This window comes from Rhynchophorus ferrugineus, unplaced genomic scaffold, assembly GCF_030347505.1.
Source record: "Rhynchophorus ferrugineus isolate W39M unplaced genomic scaffold, kcgeb_rfMv2 rfM1, whole genome shotgun sequence".
Lineage (NCBI taxonomy): Eukaryota > Metazoa > Arthropoda > Insecta > Coleoptera > Curculionidae > Rhynchophorus > Rhynchophorus ferrugineus.
Window position 1 is genome coordinate 42,830,706 of NW_027472580.1, and position 18,742 is coordinate 42,849,447.

General features: G+C 30.4%; 1 protein-coding gene across 1 annotated transcript in view; it reads right to left on the reverse strand.

Moving 5' to 3' along the window:
- LOC143197553 (frizzled-4) overlaps positions 1-18,166 on the reverse strand; it is an 82,833-nt gene extending 64,667 nt beyond the window's left edge. The window contains exons 1-3 of the mRNA XM_076406099.1: positions 17,742-18,166; positions 15,235-15,474; positions 6,515-6,801 (exon numbers count right to left, since the gene is read on the reverse strand). Of these exons, the coding sequence (XP_076262214.1) occupies positions 6,515-6,801; positions 15,235-15,474; positions 17,742-18,098 (884 nt within the window). The 5' untranslated portion in view covers positions 18,099-18,166. The remainder of the gene's footprint in view (positions 1-6,514; positions 6,802-15,234; positions 15,475-17,741) is intronic.
- Positions 18,167-18,742: the final 576 nt, after the last annotated feature.

Genomic DNA, 18,742 nt, shown 5'->3' on the forward strand with positions numbered 1-18,742 from the left:
GTTACTATTTACGGGCACCCTCCTTTCTAACAGTAGGAAGTATCAGTAAGGGTTACTGGATCAGCTGATAGGGTGGGGTCTAGAGGGTAGCCCAGAGGCAGTCTCCACATAACCAGTCCAACTCGCTTATTCCTGCGGGTCTTCCCGATCAGGTATTCGTAACAGGATTCTCTTACCCGGTTCCAGGCCAAAAAAAAGAGTTGTGCTCACAAATTAACAGTAAAGTGAAATATTGTCCAAGAACTACAAACGTTTCTTCATCAGAACAACGATTTAGTAAAAATATTCAAATAATGTTGGATCTCATCTAACAGCCTTAATGTCGTCTTCAGACCTGAAGTGAGTATGCGAGAAGGTTTGATTATAGATTCACAGACTATCGATGAAGTAGCTATTGTAATTAAGGGAGAAAATTTGCAAGATAGATGTAAGTGATATAAAGTTCAATTGGTCGTCTAGTATTAAATAAAATCATAGAAATAACAATGCAACACGTACTATAAAACGCGAAATTAATTTACTCAACTACAAACAATGAAATATGATACGATACCACTGGTAACTAAATAATACAATCAACAGAAAACGGGTCATGCTATCACAGTGCATAAAGTTAGCAAAAAAATGACATTACTGAATCTCGAATTCAGAGAAACTGTTTCCGCATAAAAATAAAGGAGGATTGATCACAACATAATCTTATATAAATTCTGGCAATATAGTTGTTTGTGATTTATGTCGTATGATCATTTTTAAGCAATATTCTTAAGTTTTTAAATGTTTTTAAATGTTTCAACATTAATTATTTTAGCAATAAGATAAATTATTTTTTACATTTATAAGGAATCCAAAAATATTTATTGTTTTGTATTTAATTCATGTACGTTTACAACATTTATTTTTTACATATTTTACAAGTTATGTGGAATTCAAACATATTATTTATATTGTACAAATTGTATTGTATTATCAAATTCTTTACAAATTATTTCAAACCGTATTGTTAACGGCAATGTTATATACATATTCCGTAATTTTTTTGCTCAAATGGAGTTTTTTTAGTAGTTTTGAAGTAACGTTAATCCAAATCATGCAATTTCACGAGATCTAACATTATTATAAGTACTGTTAACTGTTAAATAACCTAATATAACTGTTAAATCTGATTACTTTGACATATCACTATATAAAATAACAGTTTTTCATTTAGAAACAAAATTGTATTTTCGACATTCATTACTTTTGTTCTGTTCAGTTCCATTAATTCAGTTAGCGCCTATTTTGTTTTGTTCCATTTGAAGAAATCTGCTTTATTGGGCGAAAATTCCTCTCAAACTCCCAAAAAATTATCAGACAACCTAAAATTGCCTTACAGTGAAATATTCATGGCCATAAAGTTTTGCTATGCATATAGTGGGATTAGCAAGGTGTGGTATATTATTAGGAGTTGCTAAAACCGAATGACACCGTTATTGCAAATTGTTTGATTGACTGTGGATTGCTGAGATGATGTTCAAATGGTAGACGCAAAAGCTATGAAGGATATACTATTGCAGTTCGAATAGGAATTTCTGATACATCCAGCGTAATTATCAGATACAGGGCCTTCTGATTATCACTTGTTCAGAACGATACAGCATGGTTTGTCTGGCACACGGTTCCAAAATACTGAATAAGTGCCAAAATGGATCGATGATTGGATCTCTGTCAAATCAACATCCTTCTTTCGATACGATACCTTCTTGTTTATAGAAATACCGGAAAAGTTATAGAAAATGGCGTTAAATATTTTTATTAATAAATATTTTTCCAATGTTTCTCAACAAATGCCTTTAAAAGGTGAAAAAATGATCAGAAAATACATTATCTTAGGCAATATGACTCGATTTACTTTGATTCTATGTAATCTACAAATTATCCTATCAACAAGTGTTATCACTTATCGTTTTTTTTTAATATCATTAACTTTTCCAATCCCATTAATATTCAATTATATCAAGACGCCCCATCTAATTTATATTACATTCTCATACGAAACTATCCAATTAACTAGTAGCCAAGTAACTTATTACGCAATCGATTTGTAGATACCTTATTTATATCACAGGAGCGTTGAAAATGTACTGTCGTTTATCCAATGTATGCCGCCATACGTTATTCCGTATTTAATTAACACCTCGTTACCATTCCTAGGATAAAGAGGGCCATTCGGAATTGACTGGAGGCCGATGGCGGAAAGGACAGAAAGGAAGAAAACAACAAGAGAGCGCGATTCTGAGGCATGGTCGCGAAATACACTGGCTTTGTGTTTGTTATCGGGCGAAACAAAAGAGGACCAAAGACGACATTTCAATGGCCTACCCGGTGAATTATTAAAAAACCACACAATGCCGTTTCGCGTTTGATATTCGCCGACCCGATATGCCAACCGTATATTTCTTAAATGCAAAATAGCCCAAATTTATACGATTTACGAAAGAACCCGTGTCTTTGGTTAAAGATAAGCAAACATTTTATTCATTTATTTTCTATTGAGTTTTTGTTGGGTCATGCAGATTCTTTCTTTTATATTGGATACCCGTTTTGATGGCAATTAATGAACTGCCAGTGTAGCTTTTTGATATTTTTTCCTTTATAAATCAAACACTATCATTCGAAATATAGTCTATCCAAAACCGCAGTGAACTCACGTCATCTCGATGTACAATGTATTGCCTATTGCAGTTTGTAAATTCGTTTTACAATCAGACAATATTTTCCTTCTCATTTTATTCTAGTTAAAAAGAGATACAGTGCTGTGTGATGTTGATTCAAACAGTCCGAACTCCAATTGAAAATACCGGAGCATAGTCAGTCAGAAACAGATTACCTCTCTAATTAGTAACTTCGACTAGGAACGAGGTAATGGGGGCCTCTTCTTATCAGTAAAATGTGTTAGAGAAGTTAGTATTAATGCTATTAAATATTAAGTTACTGGGGTTTTTATTGTAAATAATGTTAGCGTATTGCAATTGCACTGAATATTAGCATGGATGCTGTAACTAAAATCTCTCAAAAAAAGAAGAACTATACAATGTTGGATTCACCCAAAAGAAAGTAGAAAAGAATCAAGATCACTTTGATATTAGTTCTTTTCGAGATTAAATTTATGAAATCTATAAAAATAGTAAATAGTTTTTTCAATATAAACATAATTTAATATTATTATTTCAAAGATAACTGTTGATAACTGTGATAACATAGAATACTTAGGGATATGCAGCTTTTTGGTAATGTAAGTCATCACGTTAATGATTTTTACAGTAACAATGTAACACAACCTGATTATCTTATATACTTCTTACATCTATATGGTTTCAAAAGCAATACAAACAATAACAATTAACCTGAACACCTGCTAACATCTGCCATCTTAAAAAAATACCCATTTTTAGCGGGAATTTTCCAATAATAATATTATGATACATAACTTAAACCAGCCGAATCTCCTCGACACCATAAACAAGCAAATATGATAAGAAAGGGTTCGGTAATAAGTTTCCATGTTATAAACATTTTTTGCCCAATAAAAACTCTTATTTCTCTGGCAGACACTTTCGGAACAATATCCATAATTTAAATAATTGCTTAGGGAAAAATATTATATTCCTAGATTTTCTAATAAATAGTAATAGATTCTAATCAGTAAAATAGACAATAAAAAGCTTTTTAACTTCAAAATATATCAGTGGTATATAACAAATAACATGAGTGTGACATTTGGTAGTGTATGGTATTTAACAGTCAAAGCTGCTCGAATTCTTTTTTCATAAAAAGGGACGCGTTATTTAGCAAATATAAAAAGACCTCAATTGAAATTATTTGCTATTGCTAGCTACCTTTTTGTAGCATACTAATTACACGTCATCAGTTATCTATCAATAAGCTATCTCTTTGGAAAATTTCGATTAATTTTCGAATAAATATTTGAAGTGATAATTAAGAAATATATTTTTTATTCTGGTAAACTCAACCTAAAAATTACTTAAATACTTATTAAAAAAATTGTGAAATCGTTAGTTACTCTATTGACAATTTCGGGGATCCTTTTTCAATCCTTTGTATCCAGTTTTTGATTCGTAACCAAAGAATTTATAATTTTTTTTCTTTATTCTAATTAGATTCTCAAAATATCCAAAATATCATAGACATCCCGTAGATATTTTATTGTATTATTAAACATATTTATTTGATAAAAACATTTTATATTGAAATACGTTCCTACTATGTTCAGATCCATATAGGGGTCATATAGGCTTAATAACAATTCTATAATGCTATAATATGAAATTATGATGGTATATATGTAACCGCAGTGGTCAAAGTGATAGGACTTTAGGGTTCTATATTGCTCAGATCTTTAGGTCTACATCGCCAAAGAATTAATAGAAATTATTGATCAAGATATTATATTTGGACTATGCTAAGAAAAATATATAGTTTAAATTTGTAACAGAAAGAAGCATAATAATATTATAAATATTATAAAAACTGCCATTTCTAATTCAATTTATTCTTTTATGAATTATTTATTTTAATAAGATTTTCGTTATTATCAAGGTTTATCGACCATACGGCATAACAAGAAGGTTGCTTTGTTGGGTTATAGTTAAATATACATTATACAAAGAATAGATTACATTAAAATTAATATTTCAAAGCTTAACTTTGATTTCAAGAACGAATTGACCTTTCTGTAGGTACTAAAAATTTGATAACGCTTATAAATAATTGCTACTAATAACATTTTCATAACTAGCCCATTATATGGCGATATTTATTTTATAATGTTCTTTTATCAATTTTTATTAGCGGTTGATTATTATGAAATATGATAATATTGATATTTGGTTGATTAGATTAGCTTATATATGAATTTGTACATTTTAACAGTTAGTGGTCATGTCAAACACTCTATTTAAACAGGAAATTATTGAAATTTGTATGTTTTTGCTAGTTTCGTCTCGGTTCTATTCAGGTATTTCGCTGGAACATTAAAATATGGTCTCGTGTATATTTCTACCTGAATCAAACACAACTGCACAGGTAAAAGGACCAGAAAATCCATTTAACTCACTAATATTGACCTAGTTTATCATTCAAACCTCAAACTGGTATAAAAATATTCGAAATACGGTTCTATTAACATTCGTGTTTACTTTTCCTTTTTGGTTAATAAGATTAGGTTTAACAAGAACGTGCTCATATATTCTAAGATAAAGTTGCATATGCATGTGGCATCGGTATAATATATTAGTTAGCTATATATTTTAATTTCACTAGAATGATAAGTCTAGGTATTTATGAAAAGTTTGGACCGAGCCATAAAAAATTTCAATTGTCAAATAATTTATATTAATCAATTATGGGTGTAATAATTTAGATAATTGTGGAAAAAATGTTTAGTATATTGAAATTGCACTGAAAATAAAATGTACAGAAATATTCAGTCCAGAAGTTAAAGTTACAGGATAGTTACACCATTTTTTTCAAAAATGTTAGTTTCGAGAACAGGAAAAAGTTATAAAGGGTTATATCAGGTGAACATAGCAACAAAACCAACTAAATATAATTCATATACTCTTTGGAATATCTGCGACCACGCATTTCATGCCTAAAAGTACTATTTTCTTGATTTTGCCAATGTGTTCATTTGTAAACATTAAATATTACTTAAAAGAAGGTAAATCATCCCACGTCTTGTTGCATGCCATTTTTTAATTATCCGATAATCGAAATTTATCTATAAAAGCATTTTAAAGCCAATTATTTATTTTATGGCAAAAAAAACACGCAGTGTACTTAAATGCATAACTAATATAAATAATTAAATTTCTCATGGTAACTCATTACAGCTATATAAATATATATTTACCTACTTCTTCAAATAAGACATTCTTGATACTTTTTATTAGATGGTATTCTATACTCTATCTATGAAATCAATTCAGCTTCATATTCATATTGACCCGGTTTTTCATTTAAATTTCAAACTGGCCCAAAGTTATTCAAAATAGAGTATTTTTTAACATTCATACTCAAAAATAAGAATGATTTCAAGTGTTGGATAGATAAGCGAAGATATAATTATTTAAAGCTAAATATGGGTAAACTATTCGTGTAATTTAGTATTTGTTAGAGAATACAAATATAATTTTAAGAATTTTAATAACAATTTTAAGATTGATCGCTAACTTATATTTTTAATTTTAGGTATTTCTATACCAGTAATAATTGCATAGCACTTCGGTGATATCTGCAGTAATAAAGTAAAAGTAAAATGTTTGGCACATCTGTTTATTAAATATATTCACTGGTGCATGTTAATATTCCTTTGAATAAATTTATCTTCAGCGTTCTTCTAATAGTTTATTCAACGCTAATTAATATTAATATTATTAGTTTATGAATTAATGGTTATTGCTAATTTTGAGAATAGTAAAAGCAATATATTTGTGGTTAATAATGTACTTACCACACGTTTGCCGCCATTCCAAAATAATACAGCAAAAGAAAGACGAATGCACATATGATGTTTGGTAAACCATCTTCATTATTTAGTCCGATAGGAATTGGCGTGGAGCATGATGATTCGGATTTGTTGGAGAATGTACTTAGAGTCCAACCGGCTCCCACAAGGAAATAGCATAATGCCAGACTCACTAATGGTGAGGCACGGACTTTGCCACCTCCTAACATCAGAGTTAAAGCTGAAGCTAAACTAGCTGCTATGCAAAACAATGCCCATACAGTGATCCATAGCTGGAATAAAAGAAAAAATAATAATATACTTGTTTTATTTCGCGTAGTGAATCATTTGACATTTGCACTGTAATTTGTCTGAAAACAAGAATTTTATATGAAGTTAGTAATTTCACGATTATAATTTCTCTTATCAAACTTCAAATCTCTTATCACTGAACAAATTTTCCGTTTATTCTGATAACTTCTAATAAACATGTCAACTTCGGCCCTTATTTCTGATCTTATTTCAAAATTAGTTTTTGGAATTTTTCTTATATTTGTTGGTTTGACAATATTGTATTTAAAATATATATCTGCCAGCATAAGTTAATTACCTTGTAGCAGATTTTCATAAGGTTTATTTATTTATATTGTTTGACATTAGTATAATACATCCCCACCGAAAAAAGAACTGTTTTCTATCAAAAGATAGAATTATATTTTCTCTTTGTAACAGTAAATGATATTTTGGCAGATATCGTGAACATTAGTACGATCTAGAGCCTATATGGCATTTTTTAAAACAATGACAATCTTTTCATGCATTTAAGCTTTTAATGTGTTTTGGTTTCCTTTTATTGCTTTTTTTCGGACAGTTTATCTTCGATAGCCGATTTGAAAAACAGTAACTTCAGTTGGTTGATCATATTGTTGCTCATTATTAGATGAATACATAAACAGACCTTCCTTGATTTATGTATATCTTAACAGTTTCATCTTCTCTATGGAATTATAAAAATTTAAATTAATTAATTAAATTTGATTTCTCAATAGTCTTACAAATTTGAATGTTATTTTGGTTAAAAATTTTGTAGAACGAAATATTGACATACTCTAAATGAGTGATTCTCAACTTTTTTATTATTTACAGTAAAATCAATGTTGAATTTTCGAAATCAGATGTTTTAAATAATAGTGAAATTATCTACATAATATTGCGTCCAAGAGATTTAGACATCACAAATTTAAGAAATTTTAACTAGGACATATAAGCAGCATTAATATATTAGTTGTTTCATTCGTATATTAAAACATAATAAGAAAACATGCCGTGTCAAACATACCACTTCAACTTTTGTCTTGTATAATACATAGGTGGAGTAGATTGGTCCTCTATCATGCACTTAGATATCCCGTACATTCTAAACGCATTACCATATTTATACACGAGGACTAATGCGTTTCTCTTTATAATCCTTTCATGGAAACCTACATTCGAAAAGTTATTATCATCGTAATGATACTTGGGTGTATTAATGTAAGTCTAGCTAATTCTATACGTTATTCTGTCTGCTACTATATACATTATTATAACAAGTTGAATTAATCTATTTTAATTTCAATATAGAACCAATTATGGAAATAGTTGATATCAAATTATCATAACAATTAAATTAATTAGTTCGATATTCCAGGTTTCTGTAAATCATACTATTATTTCTGTTATACTACGATTTTTTATTCGAAATTGGAATTCGTAATGATAATTTAAAAAATTAAAGATAATACGCAGAAATATTTATTGATAGAAAATAAATTGGATCTGAATATTACCTTGTCATTTGTCATTTCATATTATTAACAACAAAATTAAGAATCATTGTCGTGGTAGAGGCTAATAAGAACGTATAAAAAATAGTATATATCATTCTATTTAAAGGTTTGTTCGTTTTTAATTTAGTTGTACTTGAAATGTGATTAATATGCCGTATTCGTTGACATTATCAACCATCTCTTATCCAATACATCAAGAATATAAGAAGCTCATAACGCTAATATGTTACGCTGGTAGAATTTTAAAATTGCTGGGGAATAATATTAAGTTGTACAACTACCTGTTTTTAAATATAGAACCATATAAAAAAATAAACAACCAGCTATTGCATAACCTTAGAAAACCGTAAAGAAGACTATTTTATATAATAGATATAATTTTAATTTTTAATTGAATACTACTCACAAATATATACTAATATTAATTTCAGTGACGTCAAATATTATGTCCAGTCCTTTACTTTCAATACTTTTTATAATATAAAATATTATTTTGAATAAAAAAAGTATCTAACAAAATGTAAAAAACATCCTATAATCTTTTTTAGAAATTTATTATTTAAACAAACGAAACTACAATTTAAATTATATCTTATCGAAATATTTTTTCTTAGTTATTGTTACTTTCAAAACAATGGACCAAAAATAATTTTGTGTTCTAAAATTACACTGCTCTTGATTGGAAAAAATAATGTTCGAGCGAAGCAATGGTTTGAAAAGTGTTATAAGGACTCCGCTCCATCAGAAACAACAATGAAACGTTGGTTTGCTGCCTTCAAACGTGGTTGTAGAGACGCCGATGATGCAGAATGCAGTGAAAGACCAAATGAGGTGGTAACCCTAGAAAACATAACAAATATCCACAAAACAGTTTTGAATTATCGAAAAGTGAAGTTGTGTGAGTTAGCCAATATCGTAAAGATATCAAAAGAACGTGTTGGTTTTATATTGCATGAGCATTTGACTATGAAAAAGCTCGATTCAAAGTGGGTGCCGCGTTTGCTCATTGTTGACCAAAAACAAGAACGTGTTCATGATTCTGAGTGTTTGGACATATTTAAACGTAAAACACTGACAATGTTTGCATCGATATGTGACAATGTATGAAACATGGTTTTCTCACTTTACTCCGGAATCAAAACGATCGTCATCTGAGAGAACAACTGGTAACAAACCTATATTGAGGTAAAAGATAAAACCTTCTACAAAAGTGGTATTGAAATGTTAGAGCGGCGCTGAAATGATTCTGTGGCTCTTGATGAAGATTACGTTGATGAATAAAGCCAATTTTGAACAAAAAAACGCGTTTTCTTTGTTACGCCCGGGACTTTTCAGCCCATGAGTTATAATATAAATTTATGTGTTTTATATATCGTATAGCTTGTAAATTATAGTCTGATTTGATAAAGACGCACTTACAGCCAACTAATTTCACAAAGAACAAAATAGAACATTTCTATGTTTTTGTAAATACAGAAATGTTTAATTAAATGTAATCGTAATTGCTGATTAAAAACAAATGATGAGTATGTACTGTATAATAAATTAGAATTGTATGTTAAATTACAAGTACTCTAAGATTTTTCTATAAGCCAGAGGTTATTTTGGCGACCCCAGTTTAACCAATTGTCTCTTATTCAGTCATTGATACAAAATCAGAATTATCATGAACTCGTAAGTAACTAAAAATTATTGAGAAAAATTTTAAAAGTAAAACTTTTTTACTGCCCCTGTATAATGCAGTCAGATTGCACACACACGCCAGAAAATGATCTAAAACAAAACATCCTCCGGCCAAATGAAACCAGATGTATCTCTTCTGATAGAATTATTTTCGTTTTGGTTTTCTCGACTCGATTACAAGCTGTCAAAATATTGCAAGAAAACAAATAGGTGTATATAACGTAATAAACAAATAGTGAGGTTTTTCTATAGCGGCGATGATATAACACACGGTTGTTTGGGAAGTCGCTACAGAACTATAGACAAAATAATAAAGTATTATAATTAATAAATACAGTTGATAGTTATAAAAGTACATTTCCATAATTTAAATGATAATGGATTGATATTTACTATAGTAGATTACAGAAATATTATCAATTGTCGTAATAGCGCTTTTTCATCATGAATTTTTAACTAAAATTAGTGATCGCCCAGACCAAGATTTACGATTTTAAGTTTATCATGTTTATCACATAATAGAGTTATGAGAATAATTTAAAAATGACAGGTGCCTAAAAATGGGTTTAACAATATTTTTAATATAATATCAGAAATATATTTCATATATAATATTTAAAGTAATTTATGCCTGTATGTTAAAACATATGCAAACTCTCTCAAGAACTAACAGTCACTAATCTTTTTAAATCGTATCTAATTAAATTTACCCTCCATTAAGTTTGAATAATCAACAAACTAGTGATAAATGTATTACTACATCACTGAACATTATAACAAAAGTATCATAAGTAAGAATATTTTTATAATTGTAATAACAACTTCAGGGCATTCTATAATAATTATTTATTTTTTACAATTTACAAATATATATATAAACAAGCAAATATATATATATATATATATATATATATATATATATATATATATATATATATATATATATATATATATATATATATATATAATAAAATATATATTAAAGAAATATATTTACAATAATTAAATGAACTATTGACTTTTCAAAACGTAGATCTGTAAAGTAAATAATCATAATAATTGATAAAATGTCATATATTTACATATCTTATTGCATTAATCATTAAATACTTTAATATTTATCAATGCTTTAAAATTTTTACAAAATTACTATTAATTCATTACTCCACTTATATATTCATATAATCTTAATCTTATATTGATATCTCTCACTTGAAATATATATTGAAACACGATAAATACAGCAGGCTTGTTAAAATAATAATTTGTTTTTTAAATAATAATTACCTGCATTTTTAAATGAAATTGCATCAATCACTGCTTATTTATCAATTACTCTTCAACCTTTAATACGGTAGATGTAATTTCTTTCCTGTCTGTAGATGTATTAATTTCAAGCAATCGTTTTATGTATTTTACGCAAATCTCGAATTTCGCCCTTACAGATATATTGCAGGCCCTTTATTATACGGTTTTCGTTAATCTACTGCTTTCTACGTTGTCTTATGTGGGAACTAATAACTCACCAACAAATGAGGAATTAAAATTCTATGAAGCTATTTATAATTGTTAATATTCTTTCCAACATTAATAACTCTTGATGCACTAATTAACGTATTTATTACCAGCAATATTCGGTTAGTGCTTTTTGTTAGGAAATGCATTTACTAATGAAACCTGAGATAAATTGGAAGTTAATACCATTAAAATTTACAGAAATATTTTAATAACCTTTAATATATTTACCCCTAGTACAATGATATACTATGTATTCAAAACCATATCAATTACTATGCGTTCTTAAACAAAAACAATTTTTTTAGCGATACTGTGTTCACCAAACATCAAATTAAAACAAAAGCTGCTTGCGAAAATCTGAATACTACGTAAGTAAACAAAGAGGATAGACGATTCTTGTTATTCTTGAATTTTGTTAATCTATATTAGAATGAAATTTTCGCATATGTCTGGTTTTTTTTCTCACAGCTGTAAATAACTTCCGTTAAGGCAGGTTTAACTTTACATGATCAAACTGTTTTTAATAGTGTTTTGCCTTAACTTTCCATAACTCTTTAATAGTTCCAACAACACGGGAATAACCGAAAGTAAAACAAAATCTTAGTGCTTAACATTAAATATTCGGTTATTAAAATATACAATTTAGAAGTTTTTGTTTTTTATTTATTTTTTTAAATTTTTTTAAATATATTTTAAAGTCTCCTTTTACCAACTATGAGTTTATCTGGACTGGACCTACAGTTTAACGTGGGCTCCGAACTACGGTCCTCAGCATTAAAGCCTACCGACTGGCAAGTGACCAACTTTAGAAATCATCTCAGAAGACATACGGGCTTGCCCAGCCTGGTTACTGGCGTGACTGAGATCATTTTCCCTGTCGGATTTTACACTCTTGCCTAGAAAATTCACAAATTTTAAACAATCACAAAAATAAATTTACGATCATGCCCCAGCAGGATTCGAACCCGCGGCTATCGCAACGGTAGGAGGACTGTCCCATCGCCTTTACCACTGCGCCACCAAGCCGGCAATTTAGAGGTTTGTCCTCCGATTTAAAATTCATCCGCCGGAATGTTACAATGATACAGATACAGGAATGATACAGTGTTGTCAGATTTAAAATCACGCGTTCGTGGTTAATATACGTATAACAGAAATGACCAATAATCTATCATATAAGAGTTGGAGCTGGCAGCGAGTCGACCAGGTCCAATGAAAATTGAGCCTAAATTATCTGACGACTATTCATGGTTGCTTGATTTGGGTGTGTTTCGTTTGATTGGAATTTATTTATTTGTAGCGCATAAATTGCACAAAAATTTTAGATCTAAAAATTCTTCCTCCATATAAGCTTTAACCCTGCCTCCAAGTCTCCAAGCCCCGCTAAGCCGATTCGTCTTCAAAACTCAATATCTGTAATGATAATCTGTAAGTAATGATTGATGGCAATATGATTTACTGAAATAACAGGATGAAAACTGTAACCATATTTTGTTAAACCCTTATTTTTTCAATCTCAATATTATATATACTTTCGGTATTTAAACTGCATTTTTAAAACTTTTTGGACGGAAGGTACAATGCAAGTGACATGGGAATACGAAGGGTGATGTGAAGAATTGGGGTCAGAGCAATTTGGCGAAAAAAAGAGATGCAAATTATTGCTTCACCAAAAAAATTATTGATGAAAAAAAATGACACCATTGACAAATTACATTAAGATCCACTGCTCTTGGAGGAACATAATTACGTTTAAAACAGTAGCTATTTTTTAAAACAACCTGAAGGAGAAACGATGTCATAAAAATCGATTTTTATTACACTTTCCGATTAAGAGAATGTTATACTCTATAAATCGTATAGTTTGATATAATATTCTAATAATAATATTATAATAATAATATTATAATAATTTTATAGCATTCATTCTTCTTCGAATTTAATTCACAAATCATTCAATTAGTATGCGGTCTGAAATATTGTTGACAGACCCATATGATTTCCGGCTAATATCATTCGATACGTGTTTACTATATATTTATAGACTATTCGTTTAAAAGTTACGGTGGTTTTAGAGAAACGATATTTGTTATTATCACAAGAAAACAAAGTTTCAAAAGTAATTTGGGTAATTATGATTAAATATGACGTGATACATTTTTGATGCGGAAAATAACTTTAAAGCCATAGGTAATATGAAGACTCCGATTTCTGCAAATCAACTATTAGTTCAGGCGCAAAATAGGACGCAGCTTGGTGAGGTGATGTAGTGAGGGTCATGGCAAGTGTGCGCGGGGTAAAACTGACAGACGCCGAAACCGAGGAAATTTCATTGCAGTTCTCGCTTCGCGACAAAGCTGTAAACAGTAGTAGGCTTGGGACAATGGTAATTGATACAATGATAATTGATACTGCACTAATAATGACTGAACTGGAATTTAGTACTGAATCTGATTTGGAAGACGAATTTGAATCTGAAATGTTAATGTTATCTCCCATATGTCTAATAAAGGTAACTTAGAAGTTGTATCTAAAAAGAAAGAAAAAACCTACGGATAATTTACTTTAATTAATGAATTTAGTAAAGAATTCCAATTAAATAATTTAATCCTCATGTAGTCTACATGACTGGTATCGTACAAAACTTTCGATTTATTTTTTTTCCATTTTTAAACACTCACCGTGACTATAGGCGAAAAACTGCGACAAAAACCTTGCGTTCCGCACTATCACGTTAGCCAAAACTATGCCATAGCTGGCTTGGTGGCGCAGTGGTAAAGGCGATGGGACGATCCTCCTATTGTTGCGATAGCCGCGGGTTCGAATCCTGCTGGGGCATGGTCGTAAATTTAAGTTTGTGATTGTTTAAAATTTTGAATATTCTACGCAAGAGTGTAAAATCCGACAGGTAAAATGATCTCAGTCACGCCAGTAACCAGGCTGGGTAAGACCGGATGTCTTCTGGGATGATTTCTCTAAAGTTGGTCACTCGCCATCGGTAGGCTTAATGCTGAGAACCGCGGTTCGGAGCCCACTTTAAACTTTAGACCTAGTCCAGATAAACCCATAGTTGGTAAAAGGAGACTTTAATCAATAATAATAATCATAAATAATAACAATAATTAATAAAGAGTCAATAAGGCCAGGCGCAAAATGGGACGCAGCATAAGTCACAACATTTCACCGTGACTTATGCTGCGTCACATTTTGCGCCTGGCCTTATTGACTGGTATGCTGAATTTAAACGTGGCGGTATAAACACATATAATTCTGAACGGTTCACTTAAATAATTTTGGAAAACTATAAATCGAAGTTGCATGAGATGGTTGACACTAAAAATAGAAAGCAACATTTACAACTTAATTACATTTGTGCATGCATAAGTTCCTTTCAAAGTAGCTACAAGAAAAACAAAAAAATTATAAGAACGTTCGAATGAAATATTAATCTTGAAGAAAAGTATGTCTTTCAATAAAATCGCATTACTTAAAAAAAATTAGTGACGTGATATATTTTAAGTACATGTTTGACTGGTTACTTTAGATCATTTATTTACTAAATGTTACAATTCAATTTTTTTAAAAATACTGTAATAAATTACTGCATCTTTAATAATAATATAATGTTACATTTAGTGCTAAATTAATGTTATATAAAATATTCCGAATTTTTTAAAAATGAGGAAGATTACTTACCACGGCAATTTTTTTGTCAGCTTCATCGAACATACCATTATTCGAACACCCGGATTGTGCGCATCCAGAAGCACCATTACGAATATTCTGCTGATTGCAATCGTATTTTCGAACGGTTGGTTGAACCGGAGCTGTAACGTCCACCCGGTTTTTGGGACCTTCCATGCACATGTGCTCATGATTATTTTCTCTTGGAAATCGTGAACAGTTCAGAGCTTCCGGCCATGGAAAACCAAAACTCTGAAAAACCCATATATATTAGATAATGAAGCTATTAATTACTGTTAGATTCAAATTATAATAAAGTCAAGCTATTATTAGTAAAGTCTATTCCGATTTTAAAACATTAAAAGTATAAAATCCATACAATTTCATTTCAACGGTATAAAAATGCAGAAAATTCAAAATTGGAATCTCGCTCCCACCCGGAATATGATATAAAATATCAACAATAAAATAAAGTAAATCAAAAGTATGATTATTAAGTTTTAATTAAGTTAGATTATTTACATTTCATTTGATTATTAAAAAATATTTAAATTTAATTAAATGTTCAGTTACTAATACCGTTAGAATGGAAACAAATCATTATTTTAACTCCAGTTATGTGTTACTTTATATCTGAAACTTATTGACAATGGCAAAAACACTTTGGCATCCATCCAAGGAGCATATTACGCTCAAAACTACCTAAAATGAATTAGACTTTCAATATGGAATATGTATATGTTGTCCTTTGAGGAAAACATTCTTCTGGTTATCACATAATGATATACATATAACATTATTCAATAACACCATTCAATTCAACACTGTTTTAAAAGAAAGAAGAATTGATAGATATTAACAAATACGACTTTTTGTATTATCTTAAATCTACTCGTAATAATCTACTCGTTTTATATTCACAATGCCACTATTTAGTTGTCTATAGAGTTGTTTATTTTTGTATTTTCAAACAATTAAAAGAGAAATTAGAATAAATTCCAAGTTACTTTATCATATAGGAGATAGACAAATAATATGAAAACTGCAAACAACACTGCTTCGGTGTATGTAATGCGACGAGTATATATTGGTCAGTTTCCATTCTGTTTCTGTTAATCTTGTAGGTTATATTTTCAGTGTATTATACGTTTTGTTCTGTGACGCTGAACATCTGAATTGTTTGACGTTTCACAAGTGACAGTATTCACGATAATGAATAGTGAGCGAAAATCAAAGTTAACTGACAGAGACCGGCGAACATTCAAATAATTGTGGCCAGACAACATAAACTCACAAAACAGAAACAGACCTCACTTGAGTAACATTGTTTTGACAAAAAAAGTACAAGAGCTCGACAAGGCCAACATACACGGTAGGGTAGTGATTCCAAAACCCTTTATAACGGAAGCCCGCGCTAGGTTGGAAAAGAAGCAGTGCAACGACCATAAAACCTGGAAACTCACTGGCCGGATTACTGCGAATTAATATCTCAACATCCTCAATGATGGATGAAGTTTTAGGGTACAGGTGCGGTTAGATAAAGATAATATCTTCGATGATTTATTTCCGTACAAATGGAATATAATTATATGCAGAAGAAATATTTATTTTTAGACGAGCAGATATTAAACAATAAACCAGATATTAAACACTAAACCAGATATTATACACTAAACAAGATCACACTATATGAATATATATAGAAATATATATATAGAAAGAAAGAAATACACGTGGCAGGGTCTGACGGTCGCTACAAAGTTGTTACTATAACCATCTATTCCATATTCCAAGATTATAGTGTACCCATACAGACAGCCCAAAAGGTTTAGTTTTGATTTGACATCAAAATATCATCAAACATCTTCCCTGGTTAGCACAATCGCCATAACTCAACAAAATAGAACAGTTAGGAGGAGTTTTGGTGTAGATTTCCATCTCCAACATCACTAATTCAATTGGAGGATGTTTTAGTACAATAATGGGGCTCCGTTATACTATTTAGACATCATCAAAAAATTTAAAAGCAAAAATGTCAAAGTACCTTGCTAAAACCCGAAAATACATTTTTACACCCGATATATCTTTAACTAATAAATATTGATAAGAAACAATTAGTTTATAGTCCAAACGACTATTATGTTGTATTATTTAGCAGTAACATTGAAAGTAATGGATGAGTAAACGCTTGTTTATCGGCAGTATTGAATGAAATCGTAAAACAATAGCGCTCGATTCATCTACATATTTCTTTTAATTTTAAGTTTTATACTAAATTGCCTGTAAATAGAGATCTTAGTTTAGTCTAATTTACTTAACAATTAACGTTTATATGTGGTTATAAATAAATATTCTTTAAAATAAATAAATAGAAATGTGTAGTAGCAGAAACGGTCTGGTTAATAATTTTGCTTTGATAGTACCAGTTGAACATAAAAAAGCTCAAGCTCAATACTTGTCAATAATACTGAATGAAATAGATTTATTGTTAGTTGGAATTGAATTGAATAGTTTAGTACCTGTAGTACCGGGAAACATAAGGATTTGACGTTCTCGCACAAGCCCCTGCAAGGCCCTATGGGATTGGCTACTTTTTCCGTACACATGGGCACATAAACCGAACACAGAAACAATTTCAAATGCTGACTGCAACCGAATTCGATTAAGGGCGAGAACGATTTTAAATTGTAATCAGCCTCCTGTTGGAGAACGTCGTTCCCGTTCAAATTTGGCATTCCCGTCATGTTGTACCCCAAACCTCGGCACATATCCACTCGGATCGGTTCGCATGTCCTTAATAACGGTTCGGTTCTTACACCGCTCATGGATAATATTTGTAGAAGTCCAAGATTGAGCACGAAACCGATTGCGAACATGATAACTGTTGGAAGAACTACCGATCGTACTCCGTCTACTACCAAACGGGCGTAAAGCCGCGACTCGAGTGCGGTACGTTTCTTTGCGGTTTCTTGGATGATGGCGCGAGGAATGTGGACGCGACGTTGTCAAACTGATCTAAAATTCCTTGAGATTTAATTTATTATATAATACAATACTGAACTAAATAATAAATATAATTATAATTTAATTTTTGTTATTAGATATGTGAATTTTAAAAGTTAATATTAAAAATATTTAGTAAATAGTTTAAATTTATTATAGATTAATTAATATCTGATTCTAACTATCTGTTAGTTCGATTAATTATCTAAGTTGTTACTTCGAAATGAAGTTTTATTATTTGAAAATAAGCTTTGTTTATAGCCGAACAAAAAATAACTTAATAGCTAATTCACTGTCTCGGGAAGCTGGCAATGTCGAATCGCGTGTACTTTCCCGAACGTGCTTCCGATCAACACCGATTACGACCGAACTATTTAAATAGAAGCGGTAAAGCTCATTTGCTTAAAAAGCTGTGGCGAATTTTTCACCGGTCGTTTCCTCGACAAATCGATGGTGCAGCAGCGCTCCTGGCGGTCTCGGCGACGGATCCTCATCAACTCAAAACGTTTATCAGTTA